We start from the raw sequence: 23,297 nt of genomic DNA, 5'->3' as shown, positions 1-23,297 counted from the left end.
TTTATCGATAAAATTTAGTTGGCATTTGTTCATCTTTAGATATCATTTGTTGAAAACAAATTTCAAGATTCATACCTTTAACATTCTGTGATTAAAAGAGATAACTATTTTTATTACCGCGATGCATAAATAATTAAATTATTACAACAAGTAATAAAATTTAAAAAAATGTTGAGCCAGATTTATAAAGAAATTAATAATAACCACTAATTTTAACAAGTCAGCTATTGATTTGTTTTATTTAAAAAAAAAAAAAAAGGTGCGGGTTGAAAAAATATCTCCATGTTCATATCACTATTACTCTTATTGTTATTACTATTATTATCACAGATTTGTTTGTAATAAGAATAAATATATATTTATATGGTAGAGCAATAATAAAATATGAAGTTCTGATAAATGTGTTACTATAGTTAGCTATCATTATGATTATTGTTATTACTGTGGAGTATGTGATAAACCATCTTGTTTCTCTTTATACTTTAGTTTGATTCTCTTGATGTTGTGAAATGTTGTGGTTATAGTTGATGTTGTTGTAGTTGTTGCTGTAGAATTAGATATATTGTTTTCACCTGATGAAATATCACCATCTGCTCCTTCAACGATGCCAACCGGTATATTCAACTCGTAGATATTGGTCCTCCATTTCTCGCTGTTGATATCGTACTTAGTTTCATCATAACCATTTGAGCCCAAGTCCAAATCACTCATCTCTCCTGGTGACTCACTATCATAGCCATGAGAAATAAGTGATGGTTCCAGAATCACTTCATTTTCAAAAATACTATTTACATTTATATTATTATTACTACTATTATTATTTATATTTATAGGTTGTTTCTTTTCAGTTATTATTTCTTTGTTTTCATTATTACTACTGTTGCTGCTGCTGCTAATATCGTTATTATTATGATTGGTTGTCTGTGGTGAAATTGAAGATGCAACTATGATGGTTGTGTATGGATCCTTACGTTTTAAAATTAGTTTTAGAGGTGGTTTGTTGATTTTGTTGTTACTGTCTGATGTTGTTGATGATGATGATGTTATTTTAGTTGTAGCAACTACTTGTTCATCGTGGATATCTTCATCTTCATCGTCAGACAATGGTTTGTAGTCATTTCGCAGCCAAGGAAAGTAGGTGAGCGACACACTAGAGCGATCTCCGTAATCGAAAAATAACTCTTCACCTCGTTTTATTGCACGATTCGATATCAAAACGATCTTTGGTACACCATTGACCTGTATCTTTATTGGATCCAAGTTACCGTCTACCTTGTGATTTATATATCTACCATGACCCAAGTCAACCGATGGTATAGTTGGATCGACACTATTTATATATATATATATGTATACATTGTATTGTAAAAGAGAAATCAGTTAAGGTTTATTGCTTATTAACACCAATTCGATTAACTAATAATTATTACAATAAACATACCACATAACCTTTCCTTTATGTTCAAAAAAGAATAAATAACAATCCATACGAAGTGTTGTACTGTTGCGAGCATACAATCGCTCTCTTCTCTCAGCTTCTTGCTTACCAATCAACTCGCCTTTATACTCAACCACCAGGACACCAGACTCAACATCATCGAGTACTTTAACACCATTTCCTTTACCCTTTGACATGATAATCTCTGTTGGTACAAATATATCTTTTTGATATTGTTCTACAATAACTATTAACAATTAATAATAATAATAATAATAAAACAAATAAAATTAGATAAACTAAAAGCAAACAATTACATATTATTTGTATTTACATACATTTCTTTTTTACATTACTAATTGATAGTCTAGTAGCAACGGAAGGTTGTTTATTACTATGATGATCGATGGAGAATCCATTTGAAATATCGAATAGACTATTCAAATTTTCATAAATCTCATGTTCACCGTCGACCAATAGATGTTGCTGTTGATAAGCTGTAGCACCACCAGCTTCGCCATTGCTATAGTATGATTCTAGTGCCTTCAAAGCACGTGACTTTGATTGTCTTCTTTGTTTTATCAATTAAAAAAAAAGAAAAATAAAAAAAAAATAATCAAATAATAAATAAATTAAATAAATATAAAATAAATATCTAGATAATTCTTTCTATCTATCTATTTCTCTCTCTGTTTTTTTTTTTTTTTAATTTCTTCCTTTAATTCACTCTAAACATTTATAAATATTAATTTAATAAAACAAAAATAAATAATAATAATATTAAAAAAATTGAACTTATTATTTTTATCTTTTTATGTAATTTTTTTTTTTATTCGTTTTTCTAAAAAAAAAAATCACATATATTTAAGAAGAATTTCTCATTTTTGTTGAGATGTTACCAATAGATATCATTTGAAGCAATATATATATTTCTAAAACTATAATTCCTTTTATTTTTTCAGTAAATTTAAATTTGTTGGTAATAAATTTGGTATACGATTTCTCCGATGCTTATTTTTTTGGGTCAATGGAAAAAGATGGTCAAAACAAAAAATTAGTAAAAAAAGATAGATAATAAAGTGATAACATTAAATATCACTCTGGAAGTTTGATTCCACTCGGGTCTCCATCTTAAAGAAACTCTTCTTTAACAATAGTGTCATCGAATACAAAAAAAAACCATCACAGAATGTGGTAAAAAATAAAAAGAAAATAAAAAAATAAAAATAAAAAATGAAAACAGAAGTAACACCCCCAAAAATGTTCTTTTTTACTCTTCGATGACATAACAAATCTTTGGAATGTTTTTGTAGAATTAATTTATAATTAACTTTGAATTATGAATCAATTTAAACTATAAATATGATCAGAAAATGTAAATTTTAATTCATTCAAAATAACTTGAAAAATATTAAATAAAACTAAATTAAACCTAGATATATATATATTTATAAACAAAAATAAAAATGTCATTAAAACCAACTTTATATTACTTAGATGCTAGAGCACGTGCTGAAACAATTCGTTTCATTCTTAAATTAAAGGGTGTAAAATTCAATGATGTAAGACTCAAAGAGATTCCAGCCGACTTGAAAGCAAGAACCAGTTTCGGACAGGTTCCATTCTACGAGGACAAAGATATCAGTCTATCACAATCACTCTCAATAGAGTCGTATTTATCCGAGATTCATGGACTGGCAGGTTACACCACGGTAGAGCGTGCCTTGATCAGTCAGTTTGTTCATGCCACTCAAGACGTATATAATCCATATTTCAGAGCGAACGACGAAGCCAGTAACACTAAATTCAGAGATGAAATAGCTCCAAAATTCTTGACTCGCTTCCAACAACACCTGAAAGCAGCCGGGGGTGAACATTTTGTTGGCGGCAGACTGACACATGCCGATATCTCTGTTTTTGCACTGCTCGATTACTTTCATCAACAAACACACAACAACCTACCTGAAGTTTTAGCACCATTCACTTTATTAGAGAGCTTTTACAATAAGATTGCATCTATACCAGAGATTGCTGAACATTTACAAACAAGACCAAAAACAAGACTTTAAATCAAAAATATTCAATCAAAAATATTAATAAAATCAATTTGTACATAATAATATTAAAATGGTCTTTTTAATCAAATCTTTAAATTATAATTATAATACTAACTTTTGATAATGATAGATCTGAAACAGAATCGATTTAAAAAATAAAATATTACATAGAATATAAATTTCAAATTAATAAAAATAAATATAAACAATTTTAACAAAAGACAAATTAACAGTATTCTGTCTATTTACATTCTGTAGGAATAAACACAATTTATTTATTTATTCCTTCTTCTCATTTCTTTAGATATCATGATTCTGTATCTAAAGAACAGTAAACATAACTAGCTTTACTGAAAGATGTGGTTACTGTTCACTTGTTTTTGTGTTGTATTTAATAGCTATTTAACTATTAATATTGGATTGAGGATGTAGCGCACATACAATCACTCAAATAATTTGATTGTGTTAAATTGTTGTTGTTATTGGTGGTGATTATTGTTTTTGGGATTGTGTATATCTTACAAATAAAAAATTTACATTACAAAACAGTTTTGATTCTCTAATGATTACGATCACACATAAAACTACTATCAAAAGATTCATTTCCATCAATTCCAGTCTGTCTGTAAGTAACTTCACCAAAAACTATTTGATTTATCAAATCTATAAAAAATAGTACAAAAACCAGCTACTTACATATTATAATATTGTGTGTTTTTTTTTTTGACAGTTGATGAGGATTGAGGAGAAGATTGTATAAAATAATTACCCCAATCATCAGACACCCATATTACTCATTTCAAAATACTAAAATAAAATGACATATTTGTTTTTCATCCATCAGGTATATCATGTCTAATGAAATCTGATAGAAACAACAATCACAATTAATCAAAAATCAACAATCAATAAATTCATCCAAACCATACTAATATATAAAGACATAATTAATCTCAAACCAGAACCACTCATTTGATTTCAGTGTAATAGAATTTCTATTATATTCACCATCACTTGTTTTAGTTTTTAAAAAATAATCATCATTATTGATCAAACAAATCAATCTCATCATAACAAACAACATCGTGATTAAACAACACCTTCTCATTTTCAAATTTTACACTCCACAGAGTTACCAACACACCTAAAAAAATAAAATAAAATAAAAAAAATCTGTTTTTTGTGAACTGATGAGGTTAACCTCATTTACCACAAACTGCACTTACTCTACCTACTCACACAACCTTTAAAATGAACATGGTCAAAATGAGTATATGAATGGATAATTAATGAATACCCCACAAATCAAATCATTTAATTATTTGAATAATAAAAAAACAAAAAATTGTTTAATCCATCAATATCGACAAATAATAATGACTATTCTTTTGTTTTTTATTCTTGTCCTATCTAAAAAATAAAATATAATAATTAAAGAATAATATTATCAATTTGTTTAAATAAAAACAAAATAATCACTAAAATTAATTAATAATATTTAGAAATAAAGATAATATACTATTAGTAGGACCTTTTAGATTATTTAGTCAGTTCGAAAAGAAAATCGGTCTCTTTAAAGAATTTTCTTTAAAAATAATAGTAATAGACTGTAGGTTAGAGTCACTTTTTAACAATTCATACATTCACTTATCATTCCCAGTCACGGTTATAATTTCATCATTATTGTCTTATAAAATACATCTATAGATGTTGTTGCATATGCAAACTTTGGATTCAGTTTATTAATATTACAAGTCCTTCCTGAGTTCGTAGATTATGATCAAAAAATAAAATATTTGCAAAAAGCCTAAAAATATCAAAAAAAAAAAACCATCAAAAAATGGTGGTTCAATCGACTTATCATAACTGACAAAGAAAATCATTCAAAATAACTGTGCAATATGTTTTTTATTTTATTTTATTTTTTTTGTTGAAATATTTTTATAGTTTTTGTGTTGTTAACTAATTTTTGTAAAAAAACAAAAAAAAAAAAATTATAAAACAAACCAATGTTAGTGTTGTGGTGATCTTTTTAAAAAGTTTCGTCAAAAAAAAAAAACTTTTTTATTTTTTTTTATTTTTGCAAAAACATTGATTCTTCTTTTTTTAGCTTGATTTTTATGAATGGTTTTGCAAACAAGGACTTGTATGCTTTTGGGGTGTTTGTTTAGTAGTACAACAACTGTTAATCTGACAATTCAAATTTACTCATACTATCTTATTGTGTTGGGTTGATTTAGTTTTTTGAAAATTGTGGTGCCACACATAAAACTAAACAAAAGCTTTCACTTTAAATCAACCAAAACAACTAAATCAAACAAAAAAAATCAATCAATCTGCCAATCACATCTATCAATTAAATCAAAACTTATTTATTTTATTTAGACTGGACCTTAGTGGCATTAATTAAAACAATAATAATAAATTAATAGGAGTAAATGATTTAAAAATAGTTAAATAATAATAATAATAACAATAAAAGTAAGAAAAACAAAAAAACAATCTATTTTGGATTTGTGTGTGGGTAGATATTATAATATTTTCAAAAAAAACAACAAAATCACAAATCGATTGATCAACCAATCAATCACACACATCAAAAAATATATTAATACAAATATATATCAATTTTGTTTTGTTTTGTTGTTCTTTACTTTGCTTTTCTTTATTTCTTTTTAGATTTCTCAAGAAATATTAAGCGGAACAACCAAAGAAGAGAGAAGGTGATACAAACAAACTAACCTTACAAAATACATCATATCATTTCGCATCGCTCAAACCAAAAACTAAAAAGTATTTAAAGAATTGCAAAAAAAAAAAAAAAAAAAAACAAAAAAAAAACACTATTTTTTTTATTTATATCTTTTTTTATTTTATTTTTGGTGGTGGTTTTTTCCTTTCATTTTTTTATCAGTTGGTAAATCACACTGTTATTTATCTATTTTTTCTGTTTGATCAACAACAACAACATTGTCACAATCCCAAAATCAAAATCAAATTTCAATCTAAAATCCATTTCTATTCAAATAAGACATTTATCAGACAGATCAAAAAAAAGATTGGATTAGATTGATATTTATTTTATTTTACTTGTAATATTTGCTCTTTTTTTATTTTACTTTTTTCTATAACACATATAAATCGGATTCATTTTTTTATACATATATATATAATATATAAATAACAATTGTAATATTAGTACTAATCATTCGAAAATCAATCAATCATTTGAAAATAATTAAAATAATAGGTTTTTTTTTTTTAGATATAATAATAATTAGATTAGATTCAAGATTTAAAACAAAAAACAGATTTTAGATTCAATAACAGATATATAATCAATCAAAACAACTAAATACAGAGAAATTTTAGCAGGATTTTAGCACAAAAAAGCAACAGTTGTTTTTTTTTATTTTTATATTTATATTTTTTTATCTTTTTTTATTTTTATTTTTCACAAATCAACCAACCAACCAAACACACACACTCTCTCACCAATATCAAAAATAAATATATATATAATATAACACACAATGACTAAAAACGATAAGGTTGTTGTGGAGGAAGACGACGATGACGACATCGAGTCAGTAAAAGGACCAACACGATCCAGTCCATTCCATTTGCTGGGAGCGTTCTGTTTTATTCTGGCGATTATAGCCGGTGTCGTCTGTTGTCTCGTGTCGACGCTGATCAGCGACATCACACCAAAGACACGTGGTATCATTTTTTTCACAACGTTTGTAACATTTATCATTCTGCTGTTCTTTTGTCTGTGCTGCACCTACTATCTGGGTGCGTCGCGTGAGGCATGGGAGACACCGACATTCACTGGCGTTCGTTGGAACTTTACGAATATCGTTGCGATGGCAGGTCTCTTTGTGGAGTTTGTGCAGATCTGCTCGTTCGGTTTCAACCAGCAGTTCGGTAGCTACTACGGTTCTACGTTTTTCGAGTACTTTAAGCACGTCGCCACTCCCTACAGCAAGGGTGAGTACTTTGAGGTTGCCTATTGGGTGATGTTTGTCGTGGCATTCTCTCCCTACATCTTTGTGATTGCCATTCGTATCATGATTTACATGTACGGTATCAGACGTGGTGCCGACTCGGCTGCCTCGGTTGTCGAGCGCTACCAAGACAATATCTATTCGATCCTCTGGTTCTTGGTGAACACCCTCTACTTCCCCGTCATCACAATGATGTTGGCCGGAACCAGTTGTACATTCAGCAACACCTCAACCGACGGCAGCAACATACCGCCAACACTCGACGCCAACAACTCGATCATCTGTTTGCAAGGAAAGCACATCGGTTTCCTCGTGTGCACAATGATTGCTCTCATCATCTACTATCCAGCGGCATCGTTCGCTCAATCGCAAACTCAAAACATCTCCGATATCAAATTCAAACCCAAGGTTGTATTCGTCATGTTGCAAGGAAAGTTTGTGATGGGTGCTATCTGTGTGGCGTTTGCCAACAACAAGTACTGGGCGTACATTTCGACGGCGGTAGTAATCAACTTTTTCTTTTTGATACTGAACATTGTTTTCCAGCCATGTCTGCTGCGTTGGGTCAACCGTTTGCGTACGGTGTTCTTTGCACTCTCGTTCTGGTCGACCATTGTGCTGGCCATCACCAACATTCTCTACTACGACAAGACCACCGGAAAGATGAAGAAGGGTGACTCGAGCAAAGAGATGCCGCTGATCATCTTGCTTGTCGGCTGGGGTATAATCATTGTTTTCTTCACCGGATTCTTCCTGGGCTATCGTCACCTCTTCAACCAGCTGCGAGCAAAATTCAGAAACAACGCCGGTGACAAGTCATCGAGCCAAGTCAACTCACCACAGGGTGCCAGTCAGAACGAACAGGAACTCGATGAGATTCCAAGTATTCATCAACCACAATATAATAATAACAACAGCAAAACAACAAGTAATCAATCAACACCACCACCACCAGCAACAACCACCACCACCATAAACAGTAATAATAATATTTCAGAAGATTCATCGTCTTCAGATGAATCATAAAACAAAAGAAAACAAAAATCTAAAAAAAAACAAACAAAAAACAACAAAATTAATAATTATATGATATATATACATACACCAAACAACAAGCAAACAAAACAAAGCAAAACCATTTAAAATTTATTTATTTTAATAAAATTAAAACCTCCCCAGATTTCATTATGTAATATTAAATAACTTTTATTGTTTATTAATAATTAACTATCAATGACTGTAAGATATTATAATTCATTTTTTTAAACACACATGTATATTTTGTGTGTTCTAATTATTAATATTTATACAAAAATAAATAAAATTTAAATTAATAAAAAAAAAAACAATCGATTTGACTTGACTTTGATTTATCATTTATTATTTTAAATTATTTATCTTTTTTACTTTTTTTTATTTATTTTTAATAAAATGTAAATAAAAATGATTATAATAATAATTTATATTGAACTAACTGATTAATTTTATAATTATAAATAATAGGTCAAAGGTTACATTCAAAATTACATTGACTTCAGATCCTAAATTACCATTTAGAGTGTATGTGATCTCTATAGACTTATTAATGATTAGTTTGACTGATTGCTGATTTTCTTTATCATATTTATAATTACTCTAGTGTTAGTGTACCAGAAGCTACTCCATTCACTGCAGTTTTGAGATTTACTTGCGAACAAGTATGTTTGAACAATGATGATTAAACAAGATCAAACTGTTTAACTAATTTCATATTCTTTATCATTCTATATAGTTTAATGTACCTTGGCAAACTTCAGCTATTATTACAAATGGTAGAGGATCATAAATTATTATCATTATTATCATTATTATTATTAGATTTGATAAACTAAACATATATATTAACCAACTTTTTTTAAACAACAGACGGTATTGGAATCAATCCATCACAAACAGCAGGAAATGTATTTTTAAAACACGGTAGCGAATTGAGATGTATTCCAAGAGACAGAGTAGGATCATCACTCTAAAGCAATAACTTAAAAATTAAATACAATTAAAAAACTTTAAATTAAACAAAAACAGTTAGTAGCAATTGGTTATTTGAATATCAAATGTGATGATGATAACAACAGCATCAGCAATATAAATATTTAGCAGCAGAAATAATATTATTAGAGCTGACTGATCAAGAAATCATCTTAATCCAATCAAAAGTTTGTTTTTATTATTTATTATTATTATTATTATTATTATTATCATATTTATAGAGTTAATAGTTGTTCATATGTTCGTGTGAATGTTTAGCTTTGACATAGTTAATTCTTAAACACTTTGGACATCGATCTTTAATGTAACAGGCTCGGTGCGCCAGAGAATTACATTTACCACACTGTATCACATTCTGTACATCCAATTTCATCCATGAGAATAACATTTCATCTTCATTACAAAACTCGCAGATGAATCCTTTACCTTTACATGTCTGATAGATTGATATTATAATGAAACAGTTAGTTATATTCAGTTACAATAATGAGATCCTATGAACTAAGTATACTTACAGCGCAAGTCTTTGTAACATGATGTATATATTTCTCAATGATATCAAAGATCTGAGGAGCGAGTGTACCGGCATGACATTTCTCGAGGTCGTCAAGCGAGTAGAGGTGAACGTTCTCCGTGAGGATATAGTCTCTCAGTTGTGTTAGGTTCTCGAGTGAACGTTTGTTTCTGCAGGTCTCGATGTACTCGCTGATGAAATGAAGTTTCTTGCGTAGCTCTAGTATCTTGCCAAGTGTGTTTGACACCTCATAGACCAGAGGATTGAATCTAAAGATATCGAATGGCTGGTTGTAGTTTTGCAATATATATTGTTTCGATGAGTTTGACACTGGATACAACTTGTAGTCCCAATGATAAAGTATTCTCGATGGTAACATGATCTTCTGATTGGTATGACACTTTGTACAAAACCATTCACCTGTATAATAACAAAATCTTGTTTTAAAGAATCCCACTAAAAAAAATAATAATTAAAAAAAAAAAAAAAAAAAGAGATTAGTAAACATATAGATAGTTTATAATTATTTATATTATTATATTTACATTTATCTAAATTTGCATTACATGATGGACAGAGTTGTGATGTATATTCTTTTGATAACTTCTTTTTGTATTCTTTGTTGATAAACAAAAGGTCGTCTTCACCTGCATAGATGTTCTTCTTTGTTCTTGAGCCCTTTGGATCTGGTTCACGTGTGTAGTCACTAATCAAATGGAAATTGGTGAATGAATCTACTGATGTAGACATTCTACTGTTTTGTTCCTCTTTGTCACGTTCAATCGATCGTAATGCCTGTGTTAAAAATGGATTCGGTATGAATGTTGATGTTGGCATTTGATATTTATCATCACTATCGTAACTATTAAAATTATTATTATTATTGTTATTATTATTATTATTATTTTGATTATTATTATTATTGCTAATTGGTATAGATTGAGCAGAACTAGTTGGTGTATATGATATACCATTATTATTATTATTATTATTAAAGCTATTACTATTATTATTATTATTATTATTATTATCATTATTATCATTATCATCATTATCATCATTTTCAACTAAATTTGATAGATAGTTTCCAAGTTCAGATGATGACAACAGTGTTGATCTTGGTATGGCTTTGGTTATGGTTGGTGGACTTGTTGCCTTTGTATCGTTGAACATCATTGATTGTCGGTTGTTGGTGATAGTGGTGAATGATGACGATGGTGTGTATGGCTGACTGAATGATTGAGATGTTTGAGGTGAAGATGCAGCTGCTGCCGGCGAAACAGATTTATCACGCTTCAACAATCCTGAGAGTGTTTCATTGAACGAGTCTAATCCTTCATCTTCCTCTTCCTTAAAAGTATCACTGCTTGAGTCTTCTAAAACCAATGGTTTCTTATCGTCAACATTGGAACTACCTACCACTGCATCGTCAATATTGTTTTGAACAGTCGATTCTTTTGGTGTTGAATTAATTGTTGTCGAGTTGTTATTGTTGTTGTTATTACATATATTCATAGTATTTACATTATCCACTGATGGCTGTTGTAGTTGTTGTTGTTGGATCACAGTTGTGGCGATCGTTGCTATGTTTCCAGTGGATGAAGAAAGTTGTTGTTGTTGTTGTTGTTCAGATGGATGTTGTTGAATCTTTGGTGGAGACGACTCGGTACTGGCTGCCGATGGAGATGGCGTGATAGCTGTGATGTCCACGTTGGCAGTTGGTGTGTTGCCGTCAACATGTTGACCATCCTCTGTTGTGGCGGCATCGATGTTGATTTCCTTTGGCTTGACCTTTCTGATCTTCTTCTTGATGATCTTGGTGTGTACGATCTTCTTAAAGGTGGTGGTAGGTGCAATCGGTGCGATATCATCCCATCGCAGTTGAAAAGTAACACTCTGAAACAGATCTGTCAGTTGCCTCTGGAATTGCTGTCGATAGCTTTTGTGTAGCAACAATGAACTCTGTGAGTAGGTCTCCCTCAGTTTTGACTCATTATCAAACACGGTCTTTGAACATGCCGATAACGCACCCTCTGTGAACAACTTGTACATCCATGCCTTCAACTTTATATCTACACTACCATTTGGATATATTTTATTGATCTGATCGATATCATTCATTCTACTCATATCATTCGAACATAACCATTCAATACATTCCCATTTATTAGTTGCTATAGATAGATAATATATAATATGTTAGATAACTATCTTATAGAATAGATTCTATTGAACGAACACATACCATTGTTATTAAATATGAAATCATTTAGTAAGATTTGATCGATTGAGAAATAGAGTGATTCTACACAACGATCGCTTAGTGTAAGTGATGATCCTTTTCCACCAAAATCGAGGAGAACCGCTTTCGATGCTTTAGAGAGATTCTCGAGTAACACCTCCCAACTCTCTGCATACTTGTCCAATAGCAACTGATCTTGGTCTTCCTTTGTAATTTCATCTAGAATTTCATCGAGATTATTAATATCCAGAGAATCATCTACAGTTTTTGTGGTTGTGGTTGTGGTTGTTGTTGATTGTGTGTCGGGATTGATGCTGAGATTGTTTGGTATCGATGCTTTCGAGGTTGTCTCTGAGAAGAGAGTGAGTGCGACGTCCTCCCAGTAGCTTGGCTTGTCGAGATCCTTGTCCTTGACGACCAAGTTGAATTGAATGTGTGAGAGTGACTCCAAGATACTAAAGAAAGTGGTTGCAAACTCTGAGTTTCTAAAGATCGATGTCTCTTTGTAGTACGACTTGACTGTATCCTGATCAAAGTAGAGAGCACTCAGATAGTCAGAGAGAGCACCTTCGTTCAGTGCCATACGAATGAAGATACGACCACGTCCAATCGATGACCTCGTACAATCCTTTGCAATGTCGATCACCCTATTGGTGTCGGGTAAGCACCTCGGTAGATTCTCTAGGAAATCCCACATATTTGTTTTACCAATGAAATTTACATCTATAGAATAAAGCATAACATAATCAACAAACATCAAAATAAATATATAAGTTTAAAATTAATTAATTGATCAATTTGTAAGTCAGTCAAGTCAAAGTCATTTGTTGATCAATAAATCAATCAGTCAGTCAGTAAATCATACCCTTTATACCATCGGATAATATCTTTTCAACATAAAAACATATCTTTAGTAGATGTGGATTTCTATCCTCGATCGACTCTGAATTGTTTTGGTTATGTTCTTCACGAACGTTTGTCGCCAATAGGTGTTGAATGAATCCATTCAGCTCGCCAAGCAATGGCAATCCACCTTTTGTACTACTAGATAGCAATGACATTATCTTCGTTCTATCCGATTGCTATGCTATTGCTATGACCCAACTTCTATATAAATACTATTCTTCTTTTTAATCTATCTATATTTTCTCACACTCTATCTCTCTTTGTAAATAAAATATTCTTATTAAAACTATTTTGCTTATGTATAATTTAAATTAACTAACAGTGATACATAATAATAATAAAAATTTTTTTAAAAAAAAAACTGATAAAAATTTTAGTTTATTTTTATTGTTACTGTTTGTATATACACTGTTGTCAAAATTTAAAAAGAATAATTAAAATGGAAAAGAATTATCTAATATGATTTATTTATTTTTTTAAAATATCAAATTTGATATTTTTTTTTTAGAGTATTTTTTTTTTAAATCCGAAGAATTTTTCTTTTAACTTTTATAATGATAGAAATGATTAAAATTATCATTAACTTTTTTTATCATTTCTAAAAAGTAAAATATATTCTAATATCAAGTCTCTCACTTTTAAATTATAATTTAAAATTGTTTTTTCATAAAAAAAAAAATAAATTAACAAATAAATTAAAAAGTTGGTTTTAATTAATTTAGAATTGTTTTAAATTTCTGTTCCATAGTTTTGAAAAGTTCAATAAATTTTCCGAAAAAATTAAGCAGATTCAATAAAAAGCATCGAAAAGCGACCGATATCCATTCATTATTATAAATTGAACATATTATTAGTATGAAAACAATAACAAGTCTGATTGTTCAATCTAGACATATATGAATGAATGTTTCCATCGATGATATATGAAAGGACCATATTGATTTTTCAGAATAGAATTATAAATCAAATCCCATTACCTCTTGCACAAATATGTGTAAGCAAGCAACACACACCAATTTCAATCATCAAATAAAAAAGGAAGATTCTGTTTTTTTTTTTTTGATTTGTTTTGACTTTTGATTGATTGATAATGTTTGTTGGTTGGTTGTTTTGCATGACGATCCATTCTTTCACTGAAAAAGATCAGTTTACTATTATTATTAATTTCAGAAGTGAATAAATTTTAAAAAAAAATAAAAAGTATCAATCAAGTAAAAAATTTGTTCGTTATTTTTGATCATTTTTTTTTCTCCAACCCGCACTTTTTCAAAAAATTACATGCCCACACTACACTGGTTTTGTTCCTTTTTTTTTTTTGACCTTTGTTTTACTGTCGTAATGGGTCATCGTTATTGTAGGAGAGAAATTTTTTGTTTTGTTTTTTTTTTTTTTTTTTTTTGAATTTTTTGAATTTTTTTTTTCTGATTGATTTATTTTAGCTGGTGGTTGTGGATCTATACATCTCAACAATATATAATCGATGTTATAAAAATATTTATAAGTAGTACCGATCATAGTTGTAGTAATAGTGGATCAGGGTGCAGCAAACAACCATTTCGATCACACTCGTTCATCAAATCAAAAGAAAATAATTATATCGATTTTAGTCAACATCTATCATCTACTTTTTAAATAATTTTTTAATCCAAAAAAAAAAAAACAACAATTCATAATAATTAATGTAAGTGTTGTTTGCATTGCACTAATTGTTCGATACTTTTTTATCTAATTAATCTTGATCAATATTAATTAATTTCTTAAATTTTATTTTATTTTTAATTAAAGATTAAATATAGTAGATAGCAGATAATTTAGATGTATTCATACAAATAGAAATAATAATAATAATAATATTTAATTTAAACATTAATATACATATATATTTGGTATGTTTGGTTCTCAAGAGAATAATTACAGTCTTTGGATAGCAAACGTCACTTCACCACATATTTTCATCAAATCTTCCCACCACAACTGAGTTGGCACATACGAAATTCGAAAATGTTATTTTTACATTGTTAAACAGATAAATTTATATACATAGTAGTTTGAGAGATAGATCTCCTCATTTTAAAGATATATATATTTTATTTTTGTAATTTTAGTATAGTAGTAGCTTTTGATTGCATACATCAATTTCAGTTAAAATAGCGTTGAATAGATACAAGACAGACATATTTAGTAATAGTAGATCATGATATTGGATTGGATTATTGTATTGGTCCAAAGTTATCATAATCAAATCATAATGACACTCAGCTCAGTAACAATTAATGTCCTTTTTTTTTTTTTTTTTTTGAAGTTGAAATATTACATGCTCCTTTAATTAACAGTAACAATATATACTCATCAAAAACAACAAACCACCAACCTAACCAATTAATTAAGAGATATTTATTATATAATTTATATAATCTGTGGAATTAATTGATCGTTTGACTGGTAGTTCAAAGATATCTTTCATATTTGTAGGAAATTTAACTCCACATGTCATTTGAACTACCAATCAAACAATCAATTCAATTAGAATGTGATTTACCTTTTTTAAGTAAAAAAGAAAACACACAAGGTTGATTCAAGATCAATCATATAGTTATATCATTCACTACAATAAAACATCACGACTCAACAAAAAAGATCATGTATAAATAAATCAGTAATAGTATTAAGTTGATAATGACAATAATCAAATAACCTAGGATAATCACATGTATTACTGCTGTTACTTCTAACCATGAGTAGCCTATAGTTAAAAAAAAAAAAAAATCAATCAAGGTGTGCTCCTCTCACCACCACCACACCAGCCAAATAACATATCAACACCCATCTACTTAACCACCATCAAAACCACACTATATAAATGATGAATTTGTTCACAATTAATTGGTCAAATATTATTCTAAAGATTATTTAATTACATTCATCACAAGTCATATGTTCAAGTTTGTGAAGCAAAGTGCAATGTTTTTTTCTTGTTTCATTAAACACATTTAGACTCAATTCCTTTCCATCATCCCATTTATCTTATTAATTATGTTTATTAGAAACATGTGGGTGTGGTCGTTAATAGAATAGTACAACATCTTGCAAGCAAGCAGTAGCATTTCTTATGTTTAATTGTTTGTTGTGTGAGGTTGCAACAAACAAACAAACAAATCAACCACTACACTTTTGATCAGTGTTTACTACCTCAACAGACACACTATATCATGCTATTCTACAATTTATATGTATTGACAACTGTTGATTTTATCATGTTTTTATTGATTGATATGATAGAATATAATTACCAGTCAGTTGATATTCAATATACATCACCCGCCACCACCACCACACTAATAAAACTGTCACTAACATCACAACCACCCATTTTAACTTCCATCTCTCTTTTCAATATAATATATAATGATCAACCAATAAAACACACATTCTTCACACCCTCTCTACCACTACCACACCACATCAATAATAAGTATAAATCATAAATATTACAAATAATATTTATATCTATATAACAATGTGCGATCAATTAGGATGTTAAAAAAAAACAATATAATATAATAGAAGCAACACAATTGACAGTTCAAAACCCTTAAAAAAGGTTGTATTTGTTGTGTTTTGTTGTTGTTATTGTTGTTGAATATATTGGTACATCATAAAATTGTATACAATTATTATTATACACATTTGAGTTAAATTATATTATTATATCACGATTGATTTTCTTTTTTATAATTATAATTTTTATTAATTTATAGTTTAATTTATATTAATAGAATTATTCATTTAGGTTTTGTTATTTTAGTGGTAATGATATTATATAGATTTGTTTAGTAAAAGTGAGTAATTTAGCACATGGATAACAGATGATATATAGTAGCAGTAGAAAATCACAGCACCTCTAATCAAATATAAAACAACATCAACTTCACTTGAATCTCAGGCACCTTTATTTTTATTTTTTTCCACTTCTTCTTTGTCATAACATCAATCAATCAATCTATTTGACAATAATTTATAATCTAATAGATTTCGAAACCAAATAGAAAACAATTGGATATTATTTATTTGTTATTGAAAATATAGAAGAAAGCAAAAAGGAATAATATTATTTACAGTAATAATATAATCATAATAGTTTGTTTTTGTTGCAGTAACAACAATAATCACAATTTCCATATCATCTCAAAATAATTCAATGATAATGATCAATTTTTTTGTTCGCTTCCAATACCTCCTATTTCTCCTCTAATATATAATCTCCCACGCGCATCCATCCCTTCACACCAACACTGAACCAATACAAAGAAATATAAAATACAATTTATATTATATCTACAGATAATTAAATCTCTATAATAATATCAAAAATAGAAAAAAACACTCCACTATTTTTGTTTAAAAGAGTGTTGTTGTCGAGGGGGGGTGGAAACATCAACAAAAATATATTTAAAATTTAAAAATTTGTGCTAGCAAACAACAAGCAAACTATTGATGATGTTGATATTGGGTGAATCGTCACACTCGCTCCTCATTCACTTCCAAATTTGTTGTATATGTTCAATATTAAAAAAAGAGCAAAGCACAACAAAACTAATTAAAAAACAAGCAACAACATCAAAAATTAATTTTTCATCATTATATCAATTCTTATATCTACAACACCAGGAAGGAAGTGATTGTGACCACTTTTTTCATTTTGTTATGTAATTGTTAATTGGCTTGTTGTTGTTATTGTTTGGGTGATAATTATAATATTACAGTCAACAACAATCAAGCAAGACCTCTTGAAATAACTCAACAACAGCAACAGCAAAAAATAATAATAGTTGGAGAAATACAAGTAAAATAACATAATATATCACAAATCAAACCGTTATTGTAAACAAATACATTAATCAACTGAATTCAGTTCAAACAAAACAAACAACATTAATGTTCTAAATTAATATTTTAAAATATTACTACTATCAATTTAAATTTATACTTAGATTGAATTAAGATTTGGACAAACAAATCAATCAGTCAATCAAATAACAAGCAAATTCAATTTATGTTATTATTTCCTTTTTCATTTAAATTGTTCTATTCATAATAACAATAAAACACAATATAGTACAGTGCAAGTCAATCCACCAATCATTTCAAAAATAATATTTTTAGAATACTCCCAAAAATCAAATCAAAATCAAAACATTTCATTTCATTTTAATTACACGCTATAGATTCTGTTGTCATTTTTGATCAAATCGAAATCAAACAAATTTCTAATTCTTTCATTTTTTAAAAAAAATATAGTTTTTCCAATCCAATCAATATAAGATAATTAGATTTATATATAGGCAGATATAAGATAGATAATACAGTCATAAGATATAAGATAGATAGATAGAAAACAAACCAATCAACTTGTTTGTTTTTAACATTTTCGATTTTTATTTTTTATTTTTTTTTATTGCCATTTTTAAATATATTTTGAAAGATGATGGATATCTCAGTGATGGAAGACTCTAATGGAGTTTCCTCTGAGTCCAACAGTAATCATTCAAATACTGGCAGTGGTGGAAGCAACACAAATCTATCATCACTCTTTCCAAATGGAAACAGAGTATCTCGAATGAATGGAGGCGGCTCCAGTTCAAGTAATTTGAAAAGTTTATTGAATGAAAAAGACGATAACACCAACAATGTAAATGGCGGCAATGGCGGTAGTGGAAGTGGCAACAAGATGCTATCAAGTTCATCACCTCCGCTCAATCCAAGCCGACTCAATAGCATTGTTGTGAGTGCATCCAATAGTTTCAAACGAATCAACTCGATCGCAATGGGTGATCACGGTAGTTTGGAAGATCTCTTCAAAGGAACACACCCGCTCTTGTCTGGCGGTGGCGGTGGCAACAGCAGTACCAACTTGCTGCGCTCCAACACTCCACATCGTATTGAGCGTGTCAAATCGAAATCGAGTCTCGAAGACCTCCTCTTGGTGTCCGAGGACAACTGGCGTTCAAACACACCGAATCGCATAACCAACTCCAACAGTAACAGTCTCGACGACATTTGGCGTGGACTTACATTTTCACCATACAAAAACAATGTTCCATCTTCGCATGCCTCTTTTCTCGAATCAGAGTCCAACGGCGACTCACACTCTGTCTCAACACCCACCTCGATTCTGCCGTCATTCTCATCGACCAATCTCAAGGATCTAATCACAACACCACCACCCTTGATATCAAACAACTCTTCATCGTCGATTGGCTCTTCACAATTAAGCAACAGATCACTGAATTCATTGATTGAATCGGTAACAAACAGCACTAGCACTTCAAAGTTGGAAAATCTTCAACAACAAATTCAAAAAGATAAAGAACAAAAAGTTGATCATCATCACCATCATAATAATAATCATCATCAATCAAATAGTAATAATAATAGTAATAACAACAACAATAATAATAATAATAATAATACATCGCCAGAACTACCGTCGCCAAGGAATATCGATGGTACACCACCTACAGTATCATCGATTGTCCATCCTTCACCAGTAAGGTGTTTGGCACCATCCACACCAAAAACAATGTCAGATGTCGAATCGGATTCAAATGAATTTAGTGATGTGAGTGATGGTGCCAGCAATACCTCACCTATTTCACCGCAATCCGACAGTAACGCCCCATGGAAAACACCACAACACACATCAACCAACTCTGGCGACAAATTGATACAATCCAACAAGAATGAACAACTTTCCAATGTAAATATCAATAATAATAGATTACAACAACAACATCATCATCAACAACAACAACAAGTAGCTATTGTAAATAATTCAAATCCACAACAACAACAACAACATTTAAATATTCAACCACACCAACAACCATTATCAACGCCACCAGGTTATAATCCACAGTTTGCAGCACACCAATATCCACCACATCAAATGATTGCACAACAATATCACTACTACTCACATCAACAAGCTCTACAACATCAACAGGCAATGCAACAACAAGTTTTACAACAACAACAACAACAGCAACAACAGCAGCAGCAACAACAACAACAAGCTGTAGCCAAAAAAGAGAAAGAGATCGAAAGACAACCATCACCTCCATATAAACAAATTTCAAACAACAACACCAATAACAAACAACAACCAATTAAATCACCACTCAATAGTAGTAATGGTGTGATTCCAACTACACCTTTACAAGCTCAACAGGCACAAGCTAAGCGACAAAAGATAGATGCCGAACTAAAGAGTAGCAGTGGCAAGCCGGAATCACCATTGAGTATGTCGAGCGAAGATATTCCAGAGCATTTGAAGCAGCAACAGCAGAGTAACACAACAGGAGCAGTTCTCCAACCCTATTCACAGTATGCCAATGCAATTTCATTGGTTTCCTCAACTGACTCTGAGTCACCATTCAAAGGCACCATGGCATACGGTGTATCCACAACACCAACCTCTCCTTTCTATGCCTATCCAACACAAGATCTTGCTGCTGCTGCCGCCGCCAAAAAAGACACCGACACCGCTGCCATGTGGAATGAGATCAACAGACATCTCACAAACTTGACACGCACCTCCTCGAAAGCAATCAAAGGTCATGCCATTCCATTCCACGAAATAACAGAAGGTATCACTTCATGTCATGCAATCATGGCTGATCTCGCTGAGATAATGAAATCCGTAAGTCATAATTATATAAAAATATCCAAAAACAAACAACGATAGCAAACAACTAACATTTAATACTTTTTATAAATATTTATTAGAATCCAGATCCAAACTATGCTATTTATGTTCAAAATGGAAGAAAGATTAGTCCACAGAATTTATCATCGATTTCCAATACACCAACACTTGGTAGTCAACCAAATACTTATTACACTTCACCATCGATGCAAAGTCCACATATGTCACCGGTTGTTCTCAGTTCAACACCACATCCAATTCCACACCAAGGACAGGTGTATCCAGCCCATTTGATGCCAGAGTCGGTTTACTACAACTCTGCTGCGCTGATAGGCAAGCAGATACAGTTGTCGCCAAACTCTCTACAAAAGAGTGGTGCAATTGGACCGCGCGACTTGATGTACGGTATGGTGCCAACAAAGAAACAACCACGTCGTAGAAAAGCACGATTCGGTGAGTCGGAGCTATCGTGTCACCAGTGTGGAGTCACCAACACTCCAGAGTGGCGTCGTGGTCCCAACGGTGCCAAAACACTGTGCAATGCCTGTGGTCTTGCCTGGGCAAAGTCAATCAAGAACGAAAAGCAAAAGGAGTTACTCGCTTCAACTACCGGTGTCACTGTTATCGATCCCAAGAAGAATCAGAAACGAAAGAAAGACAATGGTGACACTAAAGTTGAGATCATTGGTGTTCCATCCGGTAGTGGCAGCTCTGCCAACAACAACAACAACAACAACAGTATGTACGACGATGACGACGATGAAGAAGATGAAGTCGTCCAGACCACCAGTAAACCAATGATTATCGACCCAAAGAAGAACAATTCAATATCACCATCACCCGTTTTAAATCAAAGTACAAATAGTAATAATATAATTCAACAACAACAACAACAGCAACAACAACCACCACAAAATGTAATTTCAACATCAAATCAACCACTGCCGCCAGGAATGATTCAACTTCAACAAACAACACCTCAACAACAACAAGCAATTATGATGCAACAACAAATGATTCAACACCAGCAACAACATCTTCAACATCTACATTTAGCACAAAACCAACACCCATCGCAACAACATCACATTCATCCAATGATGCCACACCCCAATGGACAAACACATCAACCACTTCCACCCAATTCATTTTCCTCTAATACCAACACTAATGCACCTGAAGTTAGTAGTTAGACCTATATATCCCATTTATACAAAATTAAATAATATCAAAACCAACTAAATAATATTTATAACATAAACTTCTTAAAAATTACTTTAAATTCTACTTCTTCTTCACCTCCTTCTTTATACATATATTTCGATCGATTTTTTCAAAAAACAAACAAAACATTCATTTAAACTCTCAATTAAGAGAACAGTCATCATGCAATTTGTCCATATATTTTAATTTATAAAATTATTTTTATTATCATTATTCTAACTATACTTATTATTATTATATTTCTATTTATAATTATGTTTGTTACAGTATTTTTACAAACCTTCACAAAAAAGATCATAATCACAATAAAATAACTTTATACAATCCAAAAAAAATCTAAATAAATTATATATTTTACATAATCGTGATCTGCAAATTAATAATCTAATTCTTGTGATTCGATTGGGTACTTTATCAATGAGAAAGAAAATTCTATTCTTTGAGATTGGGTTGAGAACACAAAGTACTTATTGAAAATGAACACTTCTTCTGGGATTTGGTTTATTTTTCGTAAAAAAAAATTTCTATGGCAGAAATTGAGATAATATTTTAATCTATGAATAAATCAAATTAAAATCATTTAATAACTCGGTTAAATTGTTTTAAAAAAAGTAGTGGTTCCAAAAACCAATAAATATTCCAATTTTCAGGTAGGTCTACTTTGGTGAAGAGCCCACCTGATAGGATCCCGATACTTTTTTTAAAAACACCACTCGTTTTTTTTTTTTTTTTTTTTGATTATAATTGGGAATAATGTACTTTTTCTTCATTCATGTGAATTTGAATAGCAAATATAAAAACATCAACACACATCCTTTTATAATCAATCAACAATATGCTGCAAATGATAAAAACAGTGAGTGTAATTTTATTGTTGTTTTATTAATTAGTTTTTTTATTTTTGTTTTTACCAACAAAACTGCTCAACTCTTCAGGCTATCAGGTACCAGTTGTTCATCATGTGAAATAGAGAAAGACGAGTCTAAACAAAACCTAAAATAAATAAACAAAAATAACAATTTTAACAATAGCATCTATTCAAATTCATTTTCATTTCATTCTTTTTTTTTGGATAGAGATAGAAAAACATAGATATAATAAATCTATTTGTATATAAATTAAACTATAAAACTCTTTACTATATATTTATATATATATTTTATTTATTTATTTATT

General features: G+C 30.3%; 8 protein-coding genes across 8 annotated transcripts; 4 read left to right on the top strand and 4 right to left on the bottom strand.

The window, feature by feature from the left end:
- Positions 1-438: 438 nt before the first annotated feature.
- PPL_07386 (SET domain-containing protein) lies at positions 439-2,725 on the bottom strand (the record flags this gene model as incomplete). The annotated part of the gene is made up of 4 exons (XM_020578221.1): positions 439-1,330; positions 1,442-1,685; positions 1,777-2,009; positions 2,691-2,725. The coding sequence occupies 4 exons, from the start codon at positions 2,723-2,725 to the stop codon at positions 439-441; spliced, it is 1,404 nt and encodes a 467-aa protein (XP_020431816.1).
- Positions 2,726-2,904: 179 nt separating this feature from the next.
- PPL_07385 (glutathione S-transferase) lies at positions 2,905-3,507 on the top strand (the record flags this gene model as incomplete). Its single annotated transcript, XM_020578220.1, has 1 exon — positions 2,905-3,507. The coding sequence occupies one exon, from the start codon at positions 2,905-2,907 to the stop codon at positions 3,505-3,507; it is 603 nt and encodes a 200-aa protein (XP_020431815.1).
- Positions 3,508-4,890: 1,383 nt separating this feature from the next.
- Positions 4,891-7,222, bottom strand: PPL_07384 (uncharacterized protein; the record flags this gene model as incomplete). Its single annotated transcript, XM_020578219.1, has 2 exons — positions 4,891-4,905; positions 7,028-7,222. The coding sequence occupies 2 exons, from the start codon at positions 7,220-7,222 to the stop codon at positions 4,891-4,893; spliced, it is 210 nt and encodes a 69-aa protein (XP_020431814.1).
- An 84-nt stretch (positions 7,223-7,306) lies between these two features.
- Positions 7,307-8,528, top strand: PPL_07383 (uncharacterized protein; the record flags this gene model as incomplete). Its single annotated transcript, XM_020578218.1, has 3 exons — positions 7,307-7,381; positions 7,416-8,006; positions 8,283-8,528. The coding sequence occupies 3 exons, from the start codon at positions 7,307-7,309 to the stop codon at positions 8,526-8,528; spliced, it is 912 nt and encodes a 303-aa protein (XP_020431813.1).
- A 246-nt stretch (positions 8,529-8,774) lies between these two features.
- ufm1 (ubiquitin-fold modifier 1) lies at positions 8,775-9,511 on the top strand (the record flags this gene model as incomplete). Its single annotated transcript, XM_020578217.1, has 5 exons — positions 8,775-8,785; positions 9,006-9,062; positions 9,142-9,199; positions 9,274-9,313; positions 9,408-9,511. The coding sequence occupies 5 exons, from the start codon at positions 8,775-8,777 to the stop codon at positions 9,509-9,511; spliced, it is 270 nt and encodes an 89-aa protein (XP_020431812.1).
- A 242-nt stretch (positions 9,512-9,753) lies between these two features.
- Positions 9,754-13,347, bottom strand: PPL_07381 (RUN domain-containing protein; the record flags this gene model as incomplete). The annotated part of the gene is made up of 6 exons (XM_020578216.1): positions 9,754-9,966; positions 10,046-10,500; positions 10,590-11,940; positions 12,121-12,218; positions 12,290-13,009; positions 13,152-13,347. 6 exons carry the CDS (start codon positions 13,345-13,347, stop codon positions 9,754-9,756), a joined length of 3,033 nt encoding a protein of 1,010 aa, XP_020431811.1.
- Positions 13,348-14,795: 1,448 nt separating this feature from the next.
- On the bottom strand, positions 14,796-16,126 carry PPL_07380 (uncharacterized protein; the record flags this gene model as incomplete). The annotated part of the gene is made up of 4 exons (XM_020578215.1): positions 14,796-14,813; positions 15,324-15,451; positions 15,888-15,935; positions 16,111-16,126. The coding sequence occupies 4 exons, from the start codon at positions 16,124-16,126 to the stop codon at positions 14,796-14,798; spliced, it is 210 nt and encodes a 69-aa protein (XP_020431810.1).
- A 583-nt stretch (positions 16,127-16,709) lies between these two features.
- Positions 16,710-23,213, top strand: gtaP (GATA-type transcription factor; the record flags this gene model as incomplete). Its single annotated transcript, XM_020578214.1, has 6 exons — positions 16,710-16,728; positions 17,956-18,035; positions 18,675-20,891; positions 20,978-22,078; positions 22,737-22,771; positions 23,198-23,213. 6 exons carry the CDS (start codon positions 16,710-16,712, stop codon positions 23,211-23,213), a joined length of 3,468 nt encoding a protein of 1,155 aa, XP_020431809.1.
- Positions 23,214-23,297: the final 84 nt, after the last annotated feature.

This window comes from Heterostelium album (assembly GCF_000004825.1).
Source record: "Heterostelium album PN500 unplaced genomic scaffold PPL_scaffold7, whole genome shotgun sequence".
NCBI classification, from domain to species: domain Eukaryota; phylum Evosea; class Eumycetozoa; order Acytosteliales; family Acytosteliaceae; genus Heterostelium; species Heterostelium album.
The sequence above is the reverse complement of the archived record's forward strand: the minus strand, read 5'-3'. Positions and strand labels throughout refer to the sequence as shown.